Source organism: Borostomias antarcticus (genome assembly GCF_949987555.1).
Source record: "Borostomias antarcticus genome assembly, chromosome: 1".
NCBI classification, from domain to species: Eukaryota; Metazoa; Chordata; class Actinopteri; order Stomiiformes; family Stomiidae; genus Borostomias; species Borostomias antarcticus.
In genome coordinates, this window is record NC_140234.1 from 56,405,387 (window position 1) to 56,432,834 (window position 27,448).

The 27,448-nt window shown below is 46.0% G+C and overlaps 2 protein-coding genes across 3 annotated transcripts; both read right to left on the reverse strand.

Moving 5' to 3' along the window:
- Positions 1-1,985: 1,985 nt before the first annotated feature.
- ift46 (intraflagellar transport 46 homolog (Chlamydomonas)) lies at positions 1,986-12,500 on the reverse strand. Of its 2 annotated transcripts, XM_084439745.1 has the most exons (13): positions 12,452-12,500; positions 12,064-12,160; positions 11,365-11,432; positions 11,065-11,204; positions 7,909-7,953; positions 7,404-7,478; positions 5,967-6,060; positions 5,441-5,569; positions 4,928-5,046; positions 4,291-4,357; positions 4,083-4,143; positions 2,787-2,872; positions 1,986-2,365 (listed from the first exon to the last, which is right to left on the reverse strand). In XM_084439745.1, the coding sequence occupies exons 1-13, from the start codon at positions 12,473-12,475 to the stop codon at positions 2,267-2,269; spliced, it is 1,104 nt and encodes a 367-aa protein (XP_084295871.1). In that variant the 5' UTR covers positions 12,476-12,500; the 3' UTR covers positions 1,986-2,266. The 2 variants fall into 2 exon arrangements, with proteins under 2 accessions (XP_084295871.1, XP_084295872.1); XM_084439746.1 differs by lacking the exon at positions 7,909-7,953.
- Positions 12,501-13,137: 637 nt separating this feature from the next.
- vps11 (VPS11 core subunit of CORVET and HOPS complexes) lies at positions 13,138-25,858 on the reverse strand (the record flags this gene model as incomplete). Its single annotated transcript, XM_084439580.1, has 16 exons — positions 13,138-13,791; positions 15,448-15,670; positions 17,037-17,208; positions 17,410-17,612; positions 18,348-18,481; positions 18,910-19,071; positions 19,572-19,769; positions 20,137-20,280; positions 20,451-20,637; positions 21,529-21,680; positions 22,045-22,246; positions 23,234-23,481; positions 23,691-23,854; positions 23,962-24,097; positions 24,803-24,954; positions 25,696-25,858. The coding sequence occupies 16 exons, from the start codon at positions 25,856-25,858 to the stop codon at positions 13,624-13,626; spliced, it is 2,808 nt and encodes a 935-aa protein (XP_084295706.1). The 3' UTR covers positions 13,138-13,623.
- Positions 25,859-27,448: the final 1,590 nt, after the last annotated feature.

Sequence of the window (27,448 nt, forward strand, 5' to 3'; positions counted from 1 at the left end):
TAAAACAAAGCTTTAAAAAAAAAAAAAAAAGATAGACTTCAAATATTAGCTATATATTTTTTCCAGATATGAGAAATTATAGGATTACTACGTATAGTTCTTCCACCGATGGAGTTATTAACAGAGAAGCTATCGCCCCCCCCCCCCTCTCCCCACTCCCAAAAAGGGTGGATGTGTATGTGCTTGTAACAAGTGATTTCACAGACGTTTGCCAAAGAAAAGGGAAAGTTGAAAATTATATTGGAAAAGAAAGTTGGCATAGCAGTTGCACTGCATTTTCTGTGTTTAGATCTTCAGGTAACAAATGTATTATAGCAGCACAACTAATCCTGTCTTTTATGGGTTTTCTTGGTCTAAACCCAGAGTAGAAATGGTGTACAATTGTACTGGCACATTTCAATGCCTCTTTTAATAGACAATATTTGCACCTTACAACCCAACCAAAATGATGATATGATTTTGAAAATGTAATTTTTACCACCCTCCCATTTCGCCAATCCCATCTCAAGAGCTTTAAGCCTTCCTCCATATCATGAAATAAAATTTACCAATTGTGCAGGTGTTAAGCTATTATTCTATTCTATGAAATTATACATGAGTGTTTTGACTAATTTGATCAATCCAGAATGAAGTCGAATACAAACCCAGATCTTCCGAAACAGCTATAATTTATCCCCTCCCAACTTTTCTATCTAGAAGATGCCTCTATAAAGTTATCGAAATTATATAGACAAATACCCTTTTGTGCTAGTACTGTCTCTTGAATGTAATCAATTTTTGTACCTGTATTTTTCTAATTCCAGTTAAGTCTTGATTGTACTGTACATGTGTGGATGGTAGGCGGTCTCTCTAGTGAGCCCTCGTTAGGAGACAGCTGCTACGCTGGGAACTCAGTGGAGATGTGTAAACGTCTGCTAGACTGACCTATGACCTATGAACGATTTGTTTTAGTTTTTTTTTTTTTCCTTTTCCAGCGGAGGGACGATACTTTTCCTGGTCTGTTATTTACCCTTTTTCTTTGCAGTGAAATGAGGCTCACTTCACGACGGTGAAACCAGGGACACTGCTGCAATTACAGGACGATTGCCAAACACTCTCGATTCACCTCACATTATTTATTACATCCTCTTTTTTATAGTTGCTCATTTTAGTCAAAGAAAATATGTAACTGAATATGCACCCATACGAAAATTACTATATCATAACTTTCTCTCTTCCCTTTATCGGACTGTTGATCATGGCTCCTTTTGCTTTTGTGACGAGGTTATGCCAGATCTTTTGGTTTTGTGAAGAGGTTATGCCAGATCTCTAGAAGTATATTTCCTCTGGTAGTTTGTACAACGTGTGCTCGATTCTAATTCATGTTAATAGTACTGTATCATGACATGTTTGGTTTTGATTGTTACAACCTAGTTGTTTGATGCAGCCTTGCCTTACAGAGGCCCCTGCTTAGTGAGGGATCCTTTAGCCATCGCCCTCAAACCCCCTTTCACCGACTCCTATGTCATAACACTGTCTGCTGATGCAACTATTATTCCTTTAACACTGTCTGCTGACTTAACTATTATTCCTTGAACAACTATTAAAGTAACCTATATTGAAACTTTGTTCCTCTGAAGCCTGTTCTTCAACCACAATGAAACATTTCAAAAGCGTTCTCAAAATGTTGACCCCACAGGAAGACATACTTTAAATATTAAAATAAGATAAGCGATGTAACCGGGGTAATGTACTGTAACCACTCAAATAGTAAATAAAAATGATAGGTTGTTCATGGGTTAGTCCACACAAATACATAAAAAGTCCACTTGCCTAGATTATTCCGTCTTTGAAATTGAAATATGCCTAGCTATTCATCCAGATTTGTTTGAACATACATGTTCTTCAATTTGGGGAACACCCAGTTTATTAAATATTAAGTTCACAGCCTAATAGGATTAAAAAAAATATGTGTATTAGCAAAAAGATGTCAAAAACAGTAGCAATGTTGTATTTACACATTTCAAGGCTATCAAGTAATGCCTGAATGTCCTTTCATATATTTACAAACAGAGAACACGATGGGCCTCGTTAGCTCCACAAGCCGATCAACTTACTTCCAAGGACGGGCAACTCTGGGAGCATTCAACCACATTCACGCTAGGATGTTGCTAATTAGGCAAAGCTCAAAACGGAGAGCTGTTGAAAGGCAAGGGGAGAGACGTGTCCGTCGGTGTGGCTCTCATCGGGGTGGCCGTCATCGAGGTGGCCGTCATCGAGGTGGCCGTCACTGGAAGGTCAGCGTCTCTGGCTCTCCTGGTCCGGCGGTCGAGCCGGGAGCCGAGGCCGGCTCTGACTTCTGACCCTCTGCTAACTCCTTGAAGTGCTGAGACCAGGAGAGAAGAAGGTTACTCCCACATGAAACGACCCAACAGGATCACAACAGGCAGATAACATGTAGAAAACAGTGATGTTTAATTTCACTATTGCATCATGTACTGATTATACCGACGAGGACCTGCTTTCTTAACTGACAACTCGATTAAAACCTCTTTCCATTTGGGACAAATATCGGAAGACCTGTTGAGTGATACAGCAAGTTATTGTTGGCCGTCAGGAGCAACAATCTCCCGTTTCTGTAGCATGAGGCAGCTTGTTGAGCAGTTACTGTACGGTCAGGGCCCTAATCCGGCCCTGTGTGTTGGGCAGTGACCACTAAAAATAACAAAGCATTATGTACAGTAAGTAAGTAAATAGCCTTGAGAACTAGTGGCTCGCTATGTACAGTAGTTAGCTGCATTGCGTACCTGTGAGTTTTTGAACTCGGAGTATAGTGTGAACAGCACGTGGAGTGACTGGATCCGGCTCTTGTAGACAGGGATATCCAGGATGCCTTTTGGGAGAGGGACGAGGAGCAGGAAACGTGGTATAAGGGCAGCCATTTTGAGCAAAGTCAGAGTGACCTAATAACATCTCATACAGTATAATTGTATCTGTACGCGCTGCATGATGGGAATGATTAGAGTGGTTTGCTACAATCCAAATATGATGATACATTTATTTATTAGAATACGCCCCTGGAGGTGAATCACCTCGTTTTTGAGGGGGCCCTAGTGTACCAGAAAACATTACAAAATGAGAAAACAATCACCAAAGTTTTACAACAATATCAGAAGAAGTACAAACAAATCAATAACAGGTCGCACAGCACATGTACCATAAAAGAGACAAACGACAGATAACCACAAAATTCACAACAAAATAATAACATAAAAGTGCATGAACGCAACCATTAAAGATCTCAAGACTTCGTTTGTCAGCTTATCCAGTAGATCAAGCTTCCGCAGCTGCTGTTTCATAGATGTTAAGGGCAGGACGTGAATGTCATGAAGAGAGGTTGAGTTCAACTGATCCCGGGCGCCTTTGTTCTCTAGGGTTTTACTGACATTAGGGCTGCACAATTAATCGTGAATTAATCGAAATCACGATTATGACCTCCGCAATTAACTAATCGCAAAAGGCTGCAATTAATGTGATTAATAAATTTTGCTTTGAATTGAGTGTGCTAGGACTACACGGACGAATCACAGGCGCTTATGCTGTCTGACCAATCACATGCGTTCCCGCTGATTGCGCTGTGCGTAGCAATTTCACTGAGAAGACAGATAGCAGTAGGTCAAGACAAGTGTCACAAGAGTACCTGCAGCCGTGAGTAGTGAAAAAATGAGCGGTCAGTGAGTTAGTAACAAGAAAGGGATCAACGTCCGTGATTTTGGAGCATTTTGGTTATTATATATTAATATTATATATTAATCGCAATTACCATTTTTAAGCAAATAATCGCAATTATTATCTTTTGTCATAATCGTGCAGCCCTAACTGACATATTGTGGAACCGAGCATCAATGTAGGCTTCCAAATCTTTGATTGTTTTATCGACGTATGATTCCAGTTCGGATATCTATTGGTTGATCGCCGATCATCCCAAGTTTGATGGCATTATTGGGAAAGTCGGCCCAATGTACAGTACAGATCACCACTTCAAGCTGTCGGCCATGATGACCGCCAAGGAATAAAGTAATGAATAAGAGACTGAGACTCACCACAGATCATGTCGGTGTATTCCGCCAGGTCACAGTTGATATCGGCGGTTGGTAAGCTGACCTAAAACAAATGTGAGAGGTTTAAGACGAGGGCACCACAGGTAGGCCCTTTACAACCAAGGTCGGGGGACATAAATCCATAGTAATATGTTAGTATTTTACATGAACTACCCCTTTAAATAAAGGAAAAACAGAATGGATATTTTACCTTCCCTAGCAGCTCCTCAAACTCCGAAGGCCATTCCTGCATCAGGGTGTCGATATCTGGCATCGGCCTGGACAAAAGAGCCGCGTTATTCACTTATCTAAAATAAACAACATTCCTGACCGCCTCAGTCTCGGAGTGGCACTCTCAGCTATTACGCTAAACAGCTGAGATGTGGAAACGTCTTAGCGGCCGTCTCAAAGTGTCAAAGTGTGCCTGTCTGATCCCTCGGCGGGAAAATAAGAGCCATGACATACGGCTGTGCTTCTAACAGGCTCCACCATTATGGTGCGTTCGTTTGTGGTCAGAGCTGGCAAGACGCAAGTGGCAAAATACCTACCTCCGACCTGTGTGCATTCGAGCTATAGCGAATGATATGATTATGATATGATATTGACGTCAGCCAGCAACTGGGGGCTGAGAAACATATCCGAATTTGCGACGAGGAAGTGCGAGTTCATGCAGCGTTTTATTTAATCATTCCTAGTAGCGAGTCGCAATTTGCCACCTCCCAGTGATCAACGAACGCACCATTAAACCACAAATTCAAATAAACACCAATCACTGAGTTAGAGACAGGTAGTGTTCCACCCCCACGGTATCAGCTGTCGTTGTTGTTGTTGTTGAGCGGAGCTCTTGCCTGGTGTAGTGGACGGTGGCGGGGGCTTTGGAGCGGTGAAGCTCGCTGATGCTCTCGATCCAGCTCTCGATGGCTTTGGGATTCGTCTCCGGGTTCTCTATGCTCTTCACTTTCACCTCCTGAACACAGCAGACACACTGAGGATTAATACTGTCACACTGGTGTGTGTGTGTGTGTGTGTGTGTGTGTTTGGGCTAAGCAGTGCCTGTACTGTCACACTGGTGTGTGTGTGTGTGTGTGTGTGTGTGTGTGTGTGTGTTAGGGTTAGGGTTCTTAAAGGAATAACACAGTGGTTGAACATGACACATGCCAGTTATCTTGATTTAAAAATCAAAGTGAATATGTCCATAAATGTTGTTATTCCGTCATTTTTAAGTACTATAAAACTCCTTATATGCCCAAATTTCCCGCTCTCCAAGCTCGCCTCGTTTTGTGGGCGTGTCCGTCAGAAATGACGTGCACTGTTTATCAAGCGCGTAGGGTTGTGTGGTTGATGTTGATGTTTTAACTCACGGCGATGTTGTGCTGCTTGCTGTTTTCGGACAGCCACAGAGACAGCACGGTGGGGTCAGACTGCTTGGTGCACGGCTCGTCCAGAACCAGGAGACCCAGGTCGTCTGGTTTCCCATCAGGCCTCGGGACCTGGACATTCAAAATAGCCTGGTCACTAAAGTACATCCAAATCCATCTGCTCCTCAAAAATGTCAGAACTATACATCAGTCTCTGGAATTCTTCCTAGGCTGCTACATATTAGTGAATACGAGTCAAATCTTTCTAGGCCTGCTACATATTAGTGAATATGAGTCAAATCTTTCTAGTTCTGCTACATATTAGTGAATACGAGTCAAATCTTTCTAGGCTTGCTACATATTAGTGAATATGAGTCAAGTCTTTCTAGGCTGATACATATTAGTGAATATGAGTCAAACTCAGCAGACGGAACAGGGAGATGCTTGTATTTGAAGATGGTAGTTTTCTGGTCTGATCTAGTAGTGATAAGGTAATGAAGTATTTCATAGGAACAAAAACAGGACTCACTTTAAGGAAAGCATCGATGTCTCCCACAGCTGGAATGAAGTCTGGTATGAAGGGTTTCAGTTTATGGTCCAGCTCAATATTCTGAGGAGTATACCTACATAAGGAAACAAGTATTAGCCATTCAAAATGTCATAATAAGCCCAAAGCACACTAGCCCGATGGTCAGCTGTAAACAGTGGTGATCCGAGCGGTGGGCCACCTCAGTTTGGAGTGAATATCTCGTCGGGTCAGGTCAGAGGTCAAACTCACTCTCTGGCCCAATTCAATATATGTTGAGTTGGCTTTAGCCGTCAGATACGCTTGAGCTAATCAGAGCGCAGTTGAAGTACTGTAGCTGAATCATGAACAGTGCTTACTAAGCTAACAAGTAGCCTAGATCATTCTTGATTGTGTGCGCCCCTCGGTCCAGACAGGCCAATAACCTGTCTGGACAGTGGAGCAGTAAACAGCAGGATATTTGTGTAGGCTATTAAAAGACTCATAAAGATGTGATACATGTTGTCGAGTATTAGTTAATGAGTTACGAATAATGACAACTATCCTTTTCTTTGAGTGTCATGGTTTGGAAAACTATCCATAAAGAACAGAAAAAGAGTCAAATTATTAAATTGAGACACATGTGCTCTATAAATGAAGATTATTATTATTATTATTATGAATGGCCTAGTAGGCTGGTTGGTGAGCCACAGCGTGACCCAGCATCTCTGGACACAAGGCAGTTACAGAGAGTAACTGGCTCCATTTTAAATGAGTCTCCCTCTCTGCACAGTGAATCCCAGCTTCTTCCTTCTGGGCGAAGGTTTATGGTCCCGAAGTGCAGAACAAAAACGTCATAAAACGAGCTTCGTCCCAGCAGTAGTTACATTATGAGCGTGATTATTTTGTATTGTTATCTCTTGGCTTTTAAGGGTTTTAGTGATTCTATTTCTACTTTTTTATCTCCCACTATGTTTTTACTGTCTGCCTATTGTCTGTTTGTTGTATGGATGACTCTGCTGCAAACCAAATCTACCTACAGGTACGCAGAAAGTGAACTGAACTGGAACTGCACTTTAATTTTGAGTGGGAATGCTCTTGTCGAAGGCGTTTAGAGATGGTTTAGAAGCACGACGTGGCCTCTGGCTTCACTGGGTCACTCTAACGCAGGCTCAGAGGAAGTGTGAATGACCGCCAGGGCATAGTGAACATCATCTCATTACGTTCATGACTTCACATTAATATCCATCCGACTCGGCCAACGAGTGGTCAGGAGCATACAGAAGCGTTTGTTTGACTGTCGGGTTGGTGCGTTTTGGCATTCAGTCAACGAGCCGCACACGACAAAATATCCTTAAGAACTGGCGTACGAAATTGTTTCTCTGAAAACAATGATTTCATGATGTGACAGTTGGAAAAACTTCTTTTTTTTTTTCTGCAACCGTTGAGGCGTCCACTCACCTTGTGATGTACTGGAACAGCTCCTTGATCTCGGGCGTAACAGAAAGGTGATCGTAGTCCGCCGGGTCATAAGCCCTGAAAGTAAACATCTGTTAGAGGACACAAATCTGACCACAACCTCCCCAACGCTGATTCTGACATCTCCATCAGTTTGATTTACACTGCCATCTGACCCAACATAGAACGTCTTGAGTCTTAAAATAAGACAAGATAAACTTTAATAGTGCCCACATTTCACCCCGGAGATTATTACAACTTCACCTTATCTTAAGACTCAATTAAGTCGGTCATGGCAAATTTGGTTTGTTGAATCTTCCTGTTAATCTCCCAGAATCCTCTCTCCCTAGTTAGGCTAGATGGATCTGGAATCACATTATGAACCCAAGAGATTCTGTAAAGCGGAGGCATGTTGGAGAATAACGTTATCATCTCGATGCTTAAACGTGCGGCTACTCCCATAAATGTCCTGGACATGGCCCTGGTACTCCTCCGCTCTAAAACTTACATGCAGAGGCGGAGGTTGGGATGAGGGAGGATGGGATGAGGGAGCCTGGGATGAGGGAGGATGGGGTGGGGGAGGGAGAAGGAAAACGACAAGCAAAACTTTGATGTGCATCACTAGCAGCCGTGTGTCTGCGTGTCCCAGGTTATCCATTTAAATAGCCCGCCTTATGAGTGAGTACGTGATTGGACCACGCCTGAGTGTGAGTGTATGTGATTGGACCACGCCTGAGTGTGAGTGTATGTGATTGGACCACGCCTGAGTGTGAGTGTATGTGATTGGACCACGCCTGAGTGTGAGTGTATGTGATTGGACCACGCCTGAGTGTGAGTGTATGTGATTGGACCACGCCTGAGTGCGAGTGCATGTGATTGGACCACGCCTGAGTGTGAGTGCATGTGATTGGACCACGCCTGAGTGTGAGTGTATGTGATTGGACCACGCCTGAGTGCGAGTGTATGTGATTGGACCACGCCTGAGTGCGAGTGCATGTGATTGGACCACGCCTGAGTGCGAGTGTATGTGATTGGACCACGCCTGAGTGTGAGTGTATGTGATTGGACCACGCCTGAGTGTGAGTGTATGTGATTGGACCACGCCTGAGTGTGAGTGTATGTGATTGGACCACGCCTGAGTGTGAGTGTATGTGATTGGACCACGCCTGAGTGTGAGTGTATGTGATTGGACCACGCCTGAGTGTGAGTGCATGTGATTGGACCATGCCTGAGTGTGAGTGCATGTGATTGGACCACGCCTGAGTGTGAGTGTATGTGATTGGACCACGCCTGAGTGTGAGTGTATGTGATTGGACCACGCCTGAGTGCGAGTGCATGTGATTGGACCACGCCTGAGTGCGAGTGTATGTGATTGGACCACGCCTGAGTGTGAGTGTATGTGATTGGACCACGCCTGAGTGTGAGTGTATGTGATTGGACCACGCCTGAGTGTGAGTGTATGTGATTGGACCACGCCTGAGTGTGAGTGTATGTGATTGGACCACGCCTGAGTGTGAGTGTATGTGATTGGACCACGCCTGAGTGTGAGTGTATGTGTTTGTATCTGAAGGCAGCCAGTGCCTCCAGAGTCGATTGCCTGAACTTAGTAAATTTGTTGACTGAACTCACAGTAGAGTACATGAGACACACACACACACACACACACACACACACACACACTCACACACACACACACACACACCTCTGTGTGTATCTCAGCATTATCTGTAAAGAGCACATCACATAGCCGGCAGCAACATTTCACTGTGATTGTACACTGTACCGTTACATGTGACAAATAAAACCTGAATCTGTGGTGTGGATTCTTTCATGGCCTTGGGGGGCTGGTGCACGAGGACATATATCGCCCATGGTCAGAAGCTCCAACTGTAGGACTGTTAGTCGGACGTTTTAATGGAAGCAAACGTGATGACAGGATGATGCACCGTGGCTTTGCATTTCACGTCCAGATGTCCGCACCAAAAACATGGCTACGCAAAACCTCGTCATCTGGTTTGGACTGGAGGGTCAAAATCTATTAGAAAATACCTGGTGGTCTCTCTGTCCTTCTTGTCTCTCTCTCTCTCTTTTCCAGAGCTTCTGCCCTCTTCTGCTCCTCCAGCCGGAGTCTCTCCAGAATCATGAGTCTCTCCAGCCTTTCACACACACGCACTGAACCCCCGAACGTATCTTTATATTACCGGTGGAATTGTATGTGAGAACGCAAATGTCTGAATCGGTCACACCGGAGTCTACCCTCCCAGCTTGCTGGTAACAATTCTGTCTGATGACCAATTGAGCAGGTCACTGTCCAAAGAATTCATTCGCAGTGAGCGAGTGGGTGTGTTGATAAACCGGAAGAATACAGACAGCTGAAAATCAGAAGTAGGGTGGACAATAGAATGGAAATCAGAAGTAGGTGGACAATAGAATGGAAATCAGAAGTAGGTGGACAATAGAATGCACTATTTGTTTGGTGAAGCGGACCAACGGCAGACACATGTATATCTGGAACACTGGCGTGAGGTTACTGAACGGTAACGGTCAGAGAGCGTGTTCTGGTCCTGGTTACTGAACGGTCAGAGTGTGTGTTCTGGTTCTGGTTACTGAACGTTCAGAGCGTGTTCTGGTCCTGGTTACTGAATGTCAGAGAGAGTGTTCTGGTCCTGGTCTGAACGCTCAGAGAACGTGCTCTGGTTGTGGTTACTGAACGCTCAGAGACTGGTCCTGGTTACTGAACGCTCAGAGACTGGTCCTGGTTACTGAACGCTCAGAGACTGGTCCTGGTTACTGAACGCTCAGAGACTGGTCCTGGTTACTGAACGCTCAGAGACTGGTCCTGGTTACTGAACGCTCAGAGAGCGTGTTCTGGTCCTGGTTACTGAACGCTCAGAGAGCGTGTTCTGGTCCTGGTTACTGAATGCTCAGAGACTGGTCCTGGTTACTGAACGCTCAGAGAGCGTGTTCTGGTCCTGGTTACTGAATGCTCAGAGAGCGTGTTCTGGTCCTGGTTACTGAACGCTCAGAAAGCGTGTTCTGGTTCTGATTACTGAACGCTCAGAGAATGTGTTCTGATTCTGGTTACGGAATTTCGGGGCTACCAATCACTGGCCAGGATTCGAAAACCAGTTTGTAGCTAGAAGTGTCCCAGACCCACAGAGAGATCTGCAGTAGGTGTTAACATAGTTAGTGCAGCTGACGTAGTGCATCATGGGTCTCGCGCTGAGGCAAGTTTGACACGGACAATCTTCTGTTGTGTGCGAAAGGGAAACTCCGGAGAATGTCCCGACCTGATTCTCCACAGATTGTCTGGAATTTATATGTCAGAACGGTTGTATTGCTCTCAGTGCTTAAGTGTGCTCTCATGCTGTAATGATCTTTGAAGAGCGTATGTGTGTATTGGTAGTTGAGTCATGGAACTCTTTGTGTGTGTGTGTGTGTGTGTGTGTGTGTGTGAACTACGTGGTGTGTGTGTGTGAGTGAGTGAGTGCGTGTGAACTACACGGTGCGTGTGTGAGTATGTGTGCGTGTGAACTACGCAGTGTGTGTGTGTGTGTGTGTGTGTGTGTGTGTGTGTGTGTGTGAACTAGTGCGTGTGAACTACACGGTGCGTGTGTGTGTGTGTGTGTGTGTGCGTGCGTGCGCGTGTGCGTTGGCTGTTCACCCCTCGGGAGCAGACTCTGGTTCTGTTTCTTCGTCATCATCCGACTCCGTCTCATCCGAATCCTCTTTGAAGTCATCATCCTCGTGTTCCTGGTTCTTACTCAGGCCAGGGTGACCGTTCAACTGCTCTTTCTTGTTAGGCTAAACAACACACAACAAAAACATGTCAATTCATAGTAGTGCATTGCATATAGTGCCAATTTAAAATACTCTGTGTTCACCTACAAGCTATAGCTGCTATATAGCATCATGAGGATCCTTTTGCAGCGTTTGATTTATCAGACTAACAATTCAACATTACCTTTCCATCGTCGTCGAATTCTTCACTGCTGTTCGACATATCAAGGTGCCTGCTCTTCTTCCTCGACGCTAGTAGGACGAGACGATGGAAAAAGCATCACTCTAGAGTCTGTCTGTCTTACGTTAGCTAGCTAACTTAGCTGCCTGCAGATGAAAATGCCACTGAGAATGTAACTTTACTGCAGCGTAGCAACCAGAGGCACCTGTTTAACCCTGCTCTGCCTTCCCTCTGCCTTCCCTCTCCCTGGTGCCTCTCTCTCTCCCTCCTATCTTCTAACCAGGTCCAGTGGATGCCCCACTGTCACCAGCAGACCTCACGAAGTCCGATAGATACCCATGTGTCTACTGTGGATGATGTAGCATGTCCGTAGAATATTCTCTCCCCTATGATGTTTTTAGCCTCTCTCACTCTGAAATGTAATTCAATGAAATGTATTGCTTCATAAATGTTCTTAGCCGGTAGACAAACATACTCCAGGAGCTTGCTCGATCGCCTTGTTGAGAGGGGTCAGGGAAGAATCTTTACAGCTCACTTATCTGGCCTCCAGGTGATTACTGTTTTTTTGCTTCCCTCTGGAATATGTAGAGTGGGTCGTATGCCCACCTCCCTTGTTCTCTGTAAAGCGCATTGTGTTGCCTCTGGGTATGAAATGCGCTATATAAATAAAGCTTTGATTGATTGATTGATTGATTGATTGACCTGTTAGTCGGGGTGTTGGGGTGTACACGCTGGCGACCTCCTCCGGGTCGGTCACTTCCAGGCTCTCGTCGTAAGGCTGGTTAGTTATGACCTCGGCCTAGAAATCAAATATTCAAAGACTAAAGCTAACTTGGGCTAGCTAGGACTTGCTTAGCTAGCACCAAGTTAGCTTGTTAGCTAGCCAACGTCAAACATAATGTAGCTAGCTAGCTAAGCTAACGTGAGCTAGCTAGCTAATGCTAGCTACATAACTTTGAGCAGGCAAAACACAAAGTCAATTGCGAGTATTTACATGTCTCAAGCACAAGTACAATAACGTTCATAAACAGAGTGGGAAATACTACATATCCGAATACTAGGGTGGATATTTGTGAGAGTATTTGCTGACCTTCGGGCTCCCAGCCTGCTCCATGAAAACCAAACAGCTTCAGCCGTCGTCAAGGGATACTGTCATCTCGCGAGATCACTTAGGTACAACTTTTTTTGTTTGTTGAAAAAAAAAAGACTGTTTGATCCTTGCCCTTGAAAATCAATCTTGGTCGGTGCACAAGGTGGCTTCTTTCATGTAGCCTATTATAGTATGTATGTATATTTCAGTAGTATCCATATTTATTGACTTTATGTCTACATGTATATATAGTAAATGGATGGCACTATATAGCACTTTTATCCAAAGCACTTTCCAATTGCCTCAATGACCTCTCATGGCAGCTGCTAACCTGCTCATTGGGAGCAATTTGGGGTTCAGTGTCTTGCACAAGGACACTCCAACATGTGGAGAGGAATCGGGATTCGAACCGTCGACCCTACGCTCACTGGATGACCCAATCTATCTCCTGAGCCACTGCCACCCTGTATAAGCCTATATATATTTATTGTAATTGAATGTATATTCTTTATTCTGCTGGACTGTTTCCCCCACTGCTGCTGTACTTTTCCACTGCTGAAACACCCCCGATGGGGATTATTAAAGCATCTATCTGTCTGTCTGTCTGTCTGTCTATCTATCTCATTGGAAACGTTATAAAAACACACAAAAAACATTGTTTAGGATGCATGAGTAAGCCACATTTCTTTATTCTTGACTGGTTAGCATGACAGTGGAGTTTTAAAATGGAATAAATATGACATAACTACCCATATTAGTAGTAAAACCGTCACAGAAAGTGCTCAAAACATACACGTACAATATTACATTAAGAAATTAACCACATATAACAGACAAATTGTTCCAAACATAATTTGCGGGAGAGAGCATACAGACTTGTCGCAGGACGTAAGCTTAACAACACAGCGGCCCCGCTGACCTCTACGACAACAGTGCAAACAGTTGATAACTGGGCAGACAGATGGCATCTGGCTGACACTGCAAATTAGGCTCCTGCATGTCAACTCCAGGCTAGAGCCAGGACCTCCCGTTAGCAGAGCATGGGTTGCAGCTTGGCACAGAGTTCCTTATCAACAAGAGCAGAAAATTGCATTTCTGCAAATCGATTATATAGGATTATATGGCTGCCGTCGTTGGTAGTGAGCAGAATTCAGTAGGCGACGCTTGTAGCTTCAGGTGTTCCTCTTAGTGTGGATGAGGAGGTCTCTCTGGAGGTCGGCCTCCAGACCCCCAGGCCCCGCCCTGCTGCCGGGGGGGTCCGTCACCAGGGTCAGCTTGTTGAACACCCCGCGGCCGAAATAGTCAGCCACTACGGAGAAACCATCGTTGGAGCAGAAAAGCTGCACAGAGAGAGGTATACAGAGAGGAGGAGTGAACATTAAAGTCGCACAGAAATGAAAAAAGCATTCTGTCCCATTTTGGTTCACATAATTGGTCATAGTGTTCACCTATTTAACGATGTCCAAAAAATTACAAAATTCTACTTTTGTTGTAATCTTATATCAAAGTATATAATTTCTTACTTCCTGGAAAACGGTAGGTCACGTGCAATGACGACAACAGGTACCTTAGATTTTAGGCCAATAATCTCACGACATCCACCCGTCAATCAATGCTATCCTTCTATCGAATCTGTCTAAAGTTCTTAAAACCTGTCCACTTGTCAATGTTCCAATCAAATTCCTCTAAACATATGTCCCACCCTCATAGCTTGTTTGCGTCAGAAATACTTCAAACTACAGAAGTTAGATGATCTCAAACGTCCGTTTCAGTGCGACTTTAAAGGACTAGTTTGGTATTTAGCATCATAAGCCCTCTTATAAGGTTATTTACCATAATTTACAACAGTGCCCATACAGATTCATTGTGTACTTAGCTGTAACATGAGCAATAAGCACTAATATCCCAAGAGTGAAGTCTGTCAGAATTTGAATATGGACAGTTGTTTATCATTGTAAATAATCTTATGATGCTAAATACCCAACTAGTCCTCTAAGCTATGCATTATGTCTATCTCACCCAGAGTGTGCCCAGAATGGGTGTTTCTGTGTTATTATGTGTGGTTATCTGTGTGTTGAAGTGGTCGTGCACGTCTTGTTTCTGTGTTATTACATGTGTTATTATGTGTGGGGGGTGTTAAAGGAGTAGTAAAGGGAAAAATCATGTTTAGCTCTGTTTTAAGGTTACTTATGATCATATACAATGGTTCAGATCAAAACGTTGACAAAACTAGCACTTTTGAGAAAGTGTGATAATTGCTCTAACACCGTTTAGGTCATACAATGGATGTGGATGGGCACCGTGAAAAATCATTCAAAAACATGTTAAACTCTCGGTCGTGCAGGTCTGTGTGGGACTGGTTACCTGTCTGTCTGGTGAAGTGGTCGTGGAGGTCTGTGTGGGGGGTGTTTACCTGTCTGTCTGGTGAAGTGGTCGTGGAGGTCTGTGTGGGGGGTGTTTACCTGTCCGTCTGGTGAAGTGGTCGTGGAGGTCTGTGGGGGGGGTGTTTACCTGTCTGGTGAAGTGGTCGTGCAGGTCTGTGGGGGGGGTGTTTACCTGTCTGTCTGGTGAAGTGGTCGTGCAGGTCTGTGTGGGGGGTGTTTACCTGTCTGTCTGGTGAAGTGGTCGTGGAGGTCTGTGTGGGGGGATGTTTACCTGTCTGTCTGGTGAAGTGGTCGTGGAGGTCTGTGTGGGGGGTGGTTACCTGTCTGTCTGGTGAAGTGGTCGTGGAGGTCTGTGTGGGAGTGGTTACCTGTCTGTCTGGTGAAGTGGTCGTGGAGGTCTGTGTGGGAGTGGTTACCTGTCTGTCTGGTGAAGTGGTCGTGGAGGTCTGTGGGGGGGGTGGTTACCTGTCTGTCTGGTGAAGTGGTCGTGCAGGTCTGTGTGGGGGGTGGTTACCTGTCTGTCTGGTGAAGTGGTCGTGGAGGTCTGTGGGGGGGGTGGTTACCTGTCTGTCTGGTGAAGTGGTCGTGGAGGTCTGTGTGGGGGGTGTTTACCTGTCTGGTGAAGTGGTCGTGCAGGTCTCGTTTCTGGTCTTGGGCGCGCAGCATGTCCATGACCTTGCGGTTCTCCGGCGTGCAGGTGGGGCACTCCGCCTCGCTCTCTGCGTAGCTGTCGAAGCAGTGCTGGTGGAACGAGTGGCTGCACAGGAAGTGCACCGACGGCAGCTCCAAGGGGCTGTTGCACATGCTGCACTTGGTCTTCTGGAAGATCTTTGCGCTAAGAGGGTGTGTGTGTGTGTGTGTGTGTGTGTGTGTGTGAGAGAGAGAGAGAGATAGATCAGTAAACCGGGGAACTAGAGTGGTCTCTTCCTTTGCAGGTTGAATCGAGGTTTGGGGGTTTCCAAGAGCTACTGCCGCTTTTTCTGCGTTAATCCATACATGATACAGGAAGCTATGAAGGCCATCTTCAATCAAACAGGAGGCATCTAGGAGAAGAGGGCCGTGGATAGAGTGGTCTCTTTTGCAGGCTTTGGCACTAGGGCAGGTCGGTACTAGGGCAGGTCGGTTCTAGCGCAGGTCTATGCTAGGGCAGGTCGGTACTAGGGCAGGTCGGTACTAGGGCAAGTCTATGCTAGGGCAGGTCGGTACTAGGGCAGGTCTATGCTAGGGCAGGTCGGTACTAGGGCAGGTCTATGCTAGGGCAGGCCTTGGTACTAGGGCAGGTCTATGCTAGGGCAGGTCGGTACTAGGGCAGGTCTATGCTAGGGCAGGTCGGTACTAGGGCAGGTCTATGCTAGGGCAGGCCTTGGTACTAGGGCAGGTCTATGCTAGGGCAGGTTGGTACTAGGGCAGGTTGGTACTAGGGCAGGTCTATGCTAGGGCAGGTTGGTACTAGGGCAGGTCGGTACTAGGGCAGGTCTATGCTAGGGCAGGTTGGTACTAGGGCAGGTTGGTACTAGGGCAGGTCTATGCTAGGGCAGGTCGGTACTAGGGCAGGTCAGTACTAGGGCAGGTCAGTGCTAGGGCAGGTCGGTACTAGGGCAGGTCGGTGCTAGGTCAGGTCGGTACTAGGGCAGGTTGGTACTAGGGCATGTCAGGTCGGTACTAGGGCAGGTCAGTGCTAGGGCAGGTCGGTACTAGGGCAGGTCGGTACTAGGGCAGGTCGGTACTAGGGCAGGTCAGTGCTAGGGCAGGTCGGTACTAGGGCAGGTCGGTACTAGGGCTGGTCAGTGCTAGGGCAGGTCGGTACTAGGGCAGGTCGGTACTAGGGCAGGTCGGTACTAGGGCAGGTCGGTGCTAGGGAAGGTCGGTACTAGGGCAGGTCGGTACTAGGGCAGGTCGGTACCAGGACAGGTCGGTACCAGGACAGGTCGGTACTAGGGCAGGGCAGGTCAGTACTAGGGCAGGTTGGTACTAGGGCAGGTCTATGCTAGGGCAGGTTGGTACTAGGGCAGGTCTATGCTAGGGCAGGTCAGTGCTAGGGCAGGTTGGTACTAGGGCAGGTCAGTGCTAGGGCAGGTGGGTACTAGGGCAGGTCAGTGCTAGGGCAGGTCGGTACTAGGGCAGGGCAGGTCGGTAGGGCAGGTCGGTACTAGGGCAGGTCGGTAGGGCAGGTCTATGCTAGGGCAGATGGGGTCTGTTACCTGCTCCGGAGCTCCTGTATCTCTGCGCGGAGGTGGGCCGTCTCCTCGCGGTACTGGTGGATCTTGCGTTCGTCGTCCTCGATCTGCTGGCCCTCTCTCTGCAGCTTGGTGATCAGGTACTCCTTAATGACCGACAGCGTGGCCGTGGAGTTATGCGCCAGCGTTTGGACCACTGTGGGGACACACACACACACAAACACACACACACGCACACGCACACGCACACACACAGATAAGTCACCGAGCGACGCCCAGCGGGTCACAATAAACAGCTTTCCCGACCTCTCCTGTCGAGACGATGTGCTTTCAAGCTCGGGCATCTTAACACGTTTAGAGAACGCGGTGGGAACGACAAAGATGGCCGCCGGCTCACCCAGCAGGGGAGGCATCAGGTTTTTCTGGTCGATGTGCAGCAGGACTTGGCTGATGTACTCCTTGCAGTCCTCCTCCTTGCGGGCGAAGTAGCCGAGCGCCTGCTCCCACAGGCACACCTCCTTGTCCCCGAAGCGCTTGCAGGCTTCCACTACTTTGCTGTACTCCTCGTTCTGCATGTGGTAGTGCATGATCTGCTGGTACCTGAGATCATTCAATTTTATGTTCGTTTTATTAGTAGGATAAAACCACTTGAGTTGTCCCAACTCGTTTTCGAGGGGGTCCTTCACATGGTAAATGGACTGCACTTATATAGCGCTTTTCCATCTTAGCGGCACTCAAAGCGCTTTACAATGGCCTCTCATTCACCCATTCACACACACATTCACACACCAATGGCGGTAGCTGCCATGCAAAGTGCTAACCTGCTCATTGGGAGCAATTTTGGGGTTAGGTGTCTTGCTCAAGGACACTTCGACATGTGGACAGTCGGAGCTGGGATTCGAACCGCTGACCCTTCGATCACTGAACGACCCGCTCTACCAACTGAGCTACAGCCGGCCCAGTTACACATAACTTAAGACAATAATAACATTAAATACAATTAACAATACAAGACAATACAACAACCAAACAAACAAGCTCACAGGACAAAACAAAACAGTTGGTAGAGCGGGTCGTTCAATGATCGAAGGGTCAGCGGTTCGAATCCCAGCTCCGACTGTCCACATGTCGAAGTGTCCTTGAGCAAGACACCTAACCCCAAATTGCTCCCAATGAGCAGGTTAGCACCTTGCATGGCAGCTGCCGCCATTGGTGTGTGACATTAAATACAATTAGACAATAACAGTAAATACAATGAATACAACACAATACAACACAATACAGCAACAAAACAGACAAGCTCACAGGACGTTGTGTGTTTGCAGACGGACTTACAGCTTGCCCTTCTCGTAGAGGTACAGGACCCCTTCTTTGAAGTTGTGCATCTGGCAGAGGACTAGCGCCTTGTCAAACACCGTGTTGTCACTCCTCAAAAGAGACAGAGCAGCCCCCTGGAGGACCTTCTTCCTCTGACGGACGAAACAAAACCAAGGTCACAAAGCAGCCAAAATACAAACAAAACAAAATGGTGGCTGCACTTGACAAAAGAACTACTGTATGAGCTGACGTGAGGAACTACGGCTGGGGCTCTATTTTGCTATTTTAAGTTTTGTCCGTCGCAAACTATTCTTGGCTCCGCCGAGTTTGGTGTGCAATGAAGATGCGCTAAACTCGCAATTTGAAAAACGTCTTCATTGAGCACCGAACTCATCTGAGAAATAGTTGAGTTTGCGACGGACAAAACGTAGCCCTTAGTCCTGAAAATAGGGCCCTAGGAGTGAGAAAAGGTTGAGGTGTGTCCTAGAGTAAATGAATTCAAGCCTTGTTTTGTTTTTTTAAGATACAAAGTGATTAGAAGTTATGTATGGGGTGCGTGCGTGCGTGCGTGTAAGACAACCTCAGGATCCTGCTCGTGAGCCCAGTCCTGCAGTCGTAGTTCCAGCACGGTGTCGTACACGCCCTGGGTGGACCTGGGCTCCACCTTGATCATGTGCTCCAGGAACGCCCTGAGCTCGCCAGGGTTGTTGGCGAAGATGGGAATGAACTCTTCGGAGTTGGCCTGTGTGAGCGAGGAGACAGACAGAAGGGGAGGTAGTAGAGAAGTATTGTTACCTCGTAAGCGGCGTTAACAACGATCACCATTATGGTCAGACAAATAAACAAATCTTGAACTGAGGCCTATAGATGAGTAACCATATATGTATAAACATACATGTTTTGACTGCTTGATCAGTAGCTGATGTACAGACACTTCTAATCATATTTTGTGTAAATGTTATACATCACTTGCAAGAGCACAATGTCTTGTCTATGTAGTGCTATGCCAAATTTCACCCTGGGGGATCAATACATCTATTTAACCTTTTCTAACTTTTGATGTATAACATCTAACTTTTTGATGTAAAAGGCATAAGACACAGACTACAAAACACTAACACAACTATGAATGTAAACGCCACATATATGATTATTCGTCTGTAGGCTCCAACTGTTAATTGCTATTAAAAATAGCACAAGTGGCATTATGGAAGCTTTTTGGAGCCGGTGTGGATGGCGGACCTTGTTAGCGGGGCCTTTGTCCAGGCTGTCCCTGTCGGTGGTGTCCTGGTTGGGCTGGTAGTCGGTGCACAGTCCCTTGAGCAGCAGCGTGGTGGCCTCGGGGACGTGGTGCATCAGTGTCTTCCCGTAGCGCTTCATGTTGCTCTCCGCCTGCTCGAAGGGCAGCCGCCCGATGTAGTGCAGGGCCTGCTGGTAGTTCTGGAACGCGGGAAACGAGAGCGTTGGGAGTCGATACTTTTTTTCCGGCGGCCCACTCTTAACGATGCGGGCGCCGTTTTGTTAACCGACGCTTTAATTGCGATCTTAACCATTACGATCGTTTACAAGCAGTGTGCGATAAAGAGGGCGGGGTTCAAAAATGCACGCGGGCAAAGATAGCATCTCTGACCACCATCTCCCATCCCAGCCTCAATTCAATACTGAGTTTAGCCTGTGATTTTATCCGAGGCCATTTTATGACGGACAAGAGATCTGGCCAATAGGGGGGGGGGCTGGTCTAGAAGATCTAGCTCTGACGGCTCATCTTAAAACACTTCCTCCGCCAGCTGAAGGTTGAGTTCCCAACCTTGAGGTCCTCCAGCTGGATCTTCAGGTACCACTCGTGGTGCATGTGCTGCTCGGCCAGGAACACGGCGTGGCTGTGGTACCCGGCCTGCCGCAGAACCTTGATGGCGATCTCCACGTCGAAATGGACCTCGCTCTCACTGCTCTGTGAGGAGGACGAGATCAGTGAGAACCGCGGAACGCTGCACATCAAACAGCCATCTACTCCCAGCAAGAATGACAACCAAACATCCCAAGTCCATCGTGAGCTTCGTATTCGCCCCGTTTAAAACATTTCTCATGCATCTTCTGGATGTTTCCGAGTCGTGCGCTCACCTTGATGAACTCTTCCAGCTTGGAGCTGTCCTTCAGCTTGGTGTAGCAGTTGAGTAGCAGCGTGGTGTGGTCGGCGTTGGCCAGGGACTGCCGGTGGAGGGCCTGCAGGTAGGCCGTCAGGTTGTGGATCCTCTGGGCATCCAGGAACTTCCTGATGACGTAGGAGGGCTCCAGTTTCCCGATGGTGCTGAGAGGGAGATGGAGAATCGGGTGTCAATGCTGAGCTCAATGATGATGATGCTCCGTAGGGCTGGGTTTAATAAAAAATCGATTCATCGATTCTGAATCGATTTTGAATCAAATGATTCAGAATCGATTCATGAATCCCAAAATGGATCTTTAATGGATCTATTTAATGAATGAATGAATAAATGAAGGAATTAATAGTTCATTAATTCATTCAATGATTCATTCATTTATGGAAATCAGTATCGATACCCAGCCCTAGTATTGATGTGTTGCATAACTTGGCAGTCATGTAATTAAGGTTACAGCTAAAAAAAAAAACAGGTTTTAGTAACACTAACCGAATCGAATCGTGATAATTGATTCTGAACCTTGTGAATCGGAATCGAATCGATTCTTGAAATTTGAATCGATACCCAGCCCTAATGCTCCGTATACCTGGAACTCTCTCCAACAGACATTGAAGCTAGAGCTGCTTCCCTCCCATACGGAGTTCAGAGCCGTGGCTCTAGACATTCGTTCATCAACTTGTCACTGTTTTGGATCTTGATTGGATTATTGTTGTAAATTGCTCACGTTTCGTTGACGTTTGTGTTTGCTTGTGAGCTCGTCGGCATTGGAAATGAGGGAAACCTTAACTGCCCCACAAGTTTAAATTAAGGTTTGAAATGAAATGAAAATGAAAATGAAAATGAAAATGAAAATGAAAATGAAAATGAAAATGAAAATGAAAATGAAAATGAAAATGAAAATATAAATTAAATGAGCTCCAGGATGATTTTTGAAGCACCATTAAGTCCGTTTTTTGGCGAATGTAACTGCGAGTTGGTGGAAGTCTGCTGTATCTCCGGCTGCGACACCTCTAAAGCGGTGTGGTCTGTTAGTGTCGTACCGGATGTACTGCTGGATGGCTCCGTCGTGGTCCCCCTTCACGTAGAGGTGGTCGCCGTACTGCCTGAAGATCTCCGACAAGCCGTCACTGTCCAGGTGTTGGCTCTTGGCCAGGTTGATGGCCATCACAAACAGGTTCTTCTTGAAAAGCATCTAGCGGCAGAGACAGAGTGATTAAGAGCCTTGCACATTTATGACGGGTTCAACTATTATAATACCAGCTCAGTGGCCTTGTGGTTAGAGTGTCCGCCCTGAGACTGGGAGGTCATGAGTTCGATCCCCGGCCGAGTCATACCAAAGACTATAAAAAAAAATGGTACCCAATGCCTCCCTGCTTGCCACTCAGCATCAAGAGTTGGATTGGGGGGGTGAGTCCCTGTGTCATACTAGCGTCATGTCCAGGGGGTGAACAAGCTGCCTCACGCTAAGGAATCAGGAGATAGGCTCCTGCCCTATGGGCCACTGGCTCCAGAACCAGTTCTCAAGGAACTATTATAAAACCCTTCGAGCCGCTCACCTCTAGCTTGGTCTGAGTGTCTTTCTCCTGCAGGACAAACATCTTGCCGTCTCTAGTCAGGATGTAGAAGGACCCCCACTCCGCCAGCACGTCGACGATGTCATCGAAAGAGGCGCTGTAGGCGATGAACTTGTTGTCCAGGTCGTAGATGGTCAGGACCTGTTTCTCAGACGGAGAAGTCTCTCTGCTCCCAAATCCAGGTCTGAAGACAGGTACCCACAATAGGCATTCAATTACTCTGGCCTTTACACGAGTGCTATTCAATTACAGTTCAAAATGGGCATTACTATCAAGACCATCATCACCATGTATGTCCGAGACAAATTTCCCTCAGGACAAATAAATGAATCTTGAATCATCCTATAAGGACGAATCTAATTTCTAAGAACACTTGCAAAAGGGCAGATATTCATAGGATAGCATGTCTTCAAACTTAAACCGAAGACTTAAAAAACATGTTTGGCTAGGAGCGCTTCCTTCCTCAATAGAGGTTTGTTAGAGGTGCCCTTTGGAAAAGGATAAACATCAGTAAAAATGTCTCCAGGGCACTCTCTTTAAGAGAATTAAAATGCCTTTATTATCATCGCATGGTCATAAGGCACCAAGCTTTCCTCGGGGAGTCAGATGCATGGGAGGTGGTTTGTAAGTCTATTATGACCATGCCATGACAATAAAGGCATTTTCACTTTTTTAAAGAGAGTGCCTTGGAGCATGTTTTGTGATTGAAACTCAAGACCATCATAAGACTAAAAAACAAAACAGTGACGGTGGCCACAGTGACAGTGACATGGCACACAACACACACATGCAACTTCAGGTGCCGTAGGCCGTACACCTACTTGAATGACACAGGCCTTCTTGAATGAGGCCTATTTGAATGACACAGGCCTACTTGAATGAGGCCTATTTGAATGAGGCCTATTTGAATGAGGCCTATTTGAATGAGGCCTACTTAAATGAGGCCTATTTGAATGCCACTAAGTGTTTCCACAGTTTATTCTCTCAGACAAAAAGGTCAGTCTTATGAAGAAAACTATTTTCGAATCATGTTCTCTTGCGTCCATGTAAACAGAAACAAAAACAACTAAAATCACAAATCGTCCATAACACTGAAAAAAAAAAAAGAGATGTCACATTTTGTCCCCATCGCCCAGCCCCGTGTGCAAGCCTGTGTCATCGTTCCCCTCACTTGTTGGGTGACTTGGTGTCCCTGGTGAGCAGCAGCAGATAGCCCCGGTGCCAGTGGGCCAGCAGCTTGTGGCCGTCGAAGGCGAAGCAGGGCCCCCTCTCGTCGGGCTGGTACAGGTACACACACTCGTCCCCCGCCACGATGAACTGGGAGTCCTGGGAGGGGTCAGTGAGGGAGGAGCAGCGCAGCGCGCAGCCGTGGGTGTCCAGCTCCAGTTTGGGGTACTCCTTGACCGAAAGAGTGTAGCACTGAGAGGGGGGAGGGGGGGTTAAAAAGTCAGTTCACTGCATGAGTTTAGTTCGGAGTTCAATTGGAGTTTCGATGAATCGTTATTTCTTTGGCTTTGCACTTCTCTGCATGAATTGAGTGTGTTGAAATGAAATGAACCTTAGTTCAGGAGGTTAGGACTTGAATTCCCTTTAGATCATAGAACTCCAAAGATGAAGTGAGAACTTACGTGAACTTTTTCCAGAGTGGCAACAAAGAGGTTAGTGACCTTGCCGGCCTGACGGAAAGCGAGGCCCGTGATTGGACAGGTGCCTTCGTGCAGGGTTAAGGTCTTACTATGTCTGTCCCTGGTGATGTCACCCTTGGTCAACACCACACTGCCATCCGTGAACCCTGCAATCACAATCGGTCAACAATTATCAATTTATGACAAGGAGCAAATGCATGAAACAGAAATGAACAGTTGTTAGTTGGGAGCGTACAACTGAAATGCTGCTCACCAATGGCCATGAAGTTGAGGTTCTCATGAACACTTAGACAGGACACTTCTGTTGGCTTGTTCCCAGGAATGGCTGGGAATATCCTGGTACACAGGGGATTCCCACTGTCTCGCTTGTCCAGGTTCCATACTTTTACCTGCGAGACAAATACCATTCCTCTGTACATCAGACCCAACACAGATTCAAATCACCCCAAAACCACCCAGACAAAGGGTCAAAACCTGTTGTAACGTGCCAGTCCTGTGACTGTAGAAGTGCTTGGACTCCTAATCCAGTCAGACCTACAGTGGAACCATCAAGTCGCTGCTATTGTCAAGAAAGCCAACAACAAGCTGCACTTTCTGAGGAGGCTAAGGAGGTCTGGTGTGGCCATCTTGGACATGGTGACAATGCATTCTGGGTATGTCTGCCCCACACTGGTGTACACCTGCCCAGTGTGGCATGGAAACCTAACAGAGACCATGTCCCACCAGATTGAAAGCGCCCCAAAGTGCACCTGCTGGATCATAATAGGCAAGGCATCCTGCTACCAGGACACTCTCCACACTGATATAATGCTCAGTGTGCAATGTTGTTGTTTGTGTAGGTTGGAGTGTATGTGTGTTTGTTTATTGTGTATGTGTGTTTGTTTATTGTGTATGTGTGTTTATTGTGTATATGTGTTTATTGCATATATTGTGTATATTGTAAATGTTCATGCATTTCAGTTCTCAGCCAGCTGCCATGAGTTGAATAAAGTTGATGAGTATTGAATGAAAACATGAAAAACTGAAACTAATGAACAAATTACACAAACAGTACTCTGTGGTTCTCCAAAACGTTTTGGGAATATGACACTTGCCAGGGGGTTGATTCCTTGTTCATCCTGGCCAACGGAGACCAGAATGCTGTGCTGTTTCAGCTGGTAGAGGTGTGTGACCCGCAGCTTGTACGCCTGGAAGGAAGTCAGCTGCAGGGATCGGGTCAAAAACCAAATCTGACCGTCCATATGTACTTCCGGGTCAAGGCTCGTACAGCACTGGATACGGATATTAAAATCACATGCTTTGGCTTACAATAGCCCCAAAGAAGATTACAGGCCCTGCCTGTTAGAGAGGGCTTGTGTTTCTGACGAAGCCTTGTTTCAGCCCAGCCAAGCACAGCGGAAAGGGTGCAGAGGCCCTGGAAGTTCAAGCACTAAGTTTAGCCCACAGTGGAAAGTGGGCTATTTAAACTATAAACTTTGACTATGGAACGAAAAACACAGTTCTAAAGAGAGTAAGTTATGAAAAGCAATTCAACTGAACTGAAGTTAAGTGTCTTGCACAAGGGCACATTGGTCTCGTTAGTAGTTCTCTACTTCTACCTGTCCAGGTATCGAACCAGCGTCATCCAATCTCCTTCCCCTCTTGGCTAATGGCTACCCATACCTACATGTAGGCTATGTTCGTTTATAAACAGATATTGAGCAAACAACGGTATAAATACACCATCATAGAGAGTATTAAGTGTTGATTCTCTGCATGTCATAACAGTGAATGTACCCTTTGAATGCAAACACAGCAAATGTCACGTTGCACGATCATGGGCATCGACATTTATTACACTGACTAGCTGTAGCCTATCTATAATGTTGCTAACTCAGCTAATTAGCGAGGTACTTTCCTGGCTAGCATAAGCTAAGCTAACCACAACAACAACAACTAGCTAACTAGCTTTCTAGCTGGATAACGTTAGCTACAGCTCGCTAGCTACAAGCATTGAAAGAAAGGATATCTCCCAGAACGATGTGTCCCCGGCCAGAATCACAAGCTGTGATCCCAACGGGGAGTGCGAAGCTTTTCCCATTATCTCCAGCGTCTTTCACTGTCTCTTTATCAAAAAATACAAATCGTCTCCACTGTAAAAATGCAGCCATTTTTCCAGTTTGTGTTCTGCTCTGCTCTGCCTTGGTTCGTTCGGAAATCATGTGATAGTCACGTGATACTCACAGTCACGTGATACTCACAGTCACGTGAGACCCCCCCCCCTTACTATGGGTGAGTTCAGCCCATGGATGTATATTCAGCCGCCACAAAACATCCATCGAGAAGGAAACGGTGGTGCGTTGAACACCTTGTGTGTTACACAAGCGTTGCACCTGAAGAATATATCAAGGATCAAAGGATTTATGTCCCAGAAGGATTTGGAAAAACTTGTCCATGCGTTTATCTTCAGTAGACTCGACTACTGTAACGGCATGTATACAGGTCTCTCTAAAAAAACGATCAGACAGCTTACACTGGCTTCCTGTCTGTCAAAGAATTGACTTTAAAATACTACTGTTGGTTTATAAAGCACTGAATGGTCTAGGGCCAAAATATATTTCTGATCTGCTCATATGCTATGAACCATCCAGACCCCTCAGGTCGTCTGGCACAGGTCTGCTTTCTGTCCCCAGAGTTAAAACAAAACATGGAGAAGCAGTGTTCAGTTTTTATGCCCCACATATCTGGAACAAACTTCCAGAAAACTGCAGGTCTGCTGCAACTCTTGGTTCTTTTAAAACAAGCCTGAAGACTTTTCTTTTTGCCACTGCTTTCTAAGAGCAGTTTTGTTTATCAGTATACTGCACTGTAACTTTTATTCCTGTATTCTATTTGTCCTGCTTTTTGTTTTAAATGTCTATAATGACTTGCTTTTTTTTAATGCTTTTAATTTGTCCTGCCTTTTGTTTTAAATGTCTATAATGTCTTGCTTTTTGTTTTAATGCTTTTAATGTCTCATGTAAAGCACCTTGAATTGCCCTGTGGCTGAAATGTGCTATATAAATAAACTTGCCTTGCCTTGCCTGGAAGCTAAGAAGATACGGCGGGGTTTATATATGAGACTGCTGATTGGGTAACACCTCTAAAACAGCCACCAAACGAGAGAAAACCTTCTTCAAAGCCTGTTGCACACCTATACAGACCACCTTCAGAAACCCCCTATACAGACCACCTTCAGAAGCTCGTACAGACCACCTCCAGAACCAGAAGCCTCTTCGTTGTAGGTCTGGAGCATGGAGCTATTGGTCCAGAGACGAGGGCATAGTTGCACGACACTGAGTTGGCCATCTGATAAGACACCAAAGAAACAGGATACATGCCGTTCAACCTGGAAACCATAGCAAAACTGTGCGCATCATTTTCAGATTGAACTCACCCTATGTTAAAGAGACCCTTCACTCAAAAACAGCAAACATGGACTGTAATTTTTCCAAATGAGATGTTATAGGTTTTAAAGACACAGGAGGCAGGAAAGTGGAGCACCTCCACATTAACCGCCCCTGTTTGGCAGGCTGAATCTAGTAAGTAAGTAAGTGAGTGAGTAAGTGAGTGAGTGAGTGAGTGAGTGAGTGAGTGAGTGAGTAAGTAAGTAAGTAAGTAAGTAAGTAAGTAACGTTTATTTATAAAGCACTTTTCTCAGACATGGTCACAAATTGCTTCACAGAGAAGATAAAAACAAAGGTACAAAGCAGCAGAGCATA

Coding starts and splice junctions, on each gene's coding strand:
- ift46 (XM_084439745.1), bottom strand. CDS start 12,475: ATGGAGCAGGCTGGGAGCCCGAAG. Junction 11,433..12,063: donor CCCAACACCCCGACTAACAG/GTCAATCAATCA, acceptor TCGTCCTACTAG/CGTCGAGGAAGAAGAGCAGG. Junction 2,366..2,786: donor CCGAGTTCAAAAACTCACAG/GTACGCAATGCA, acceptor TCCTGGTCTCAG/CACTTCAAGGAGTTAGCAGA.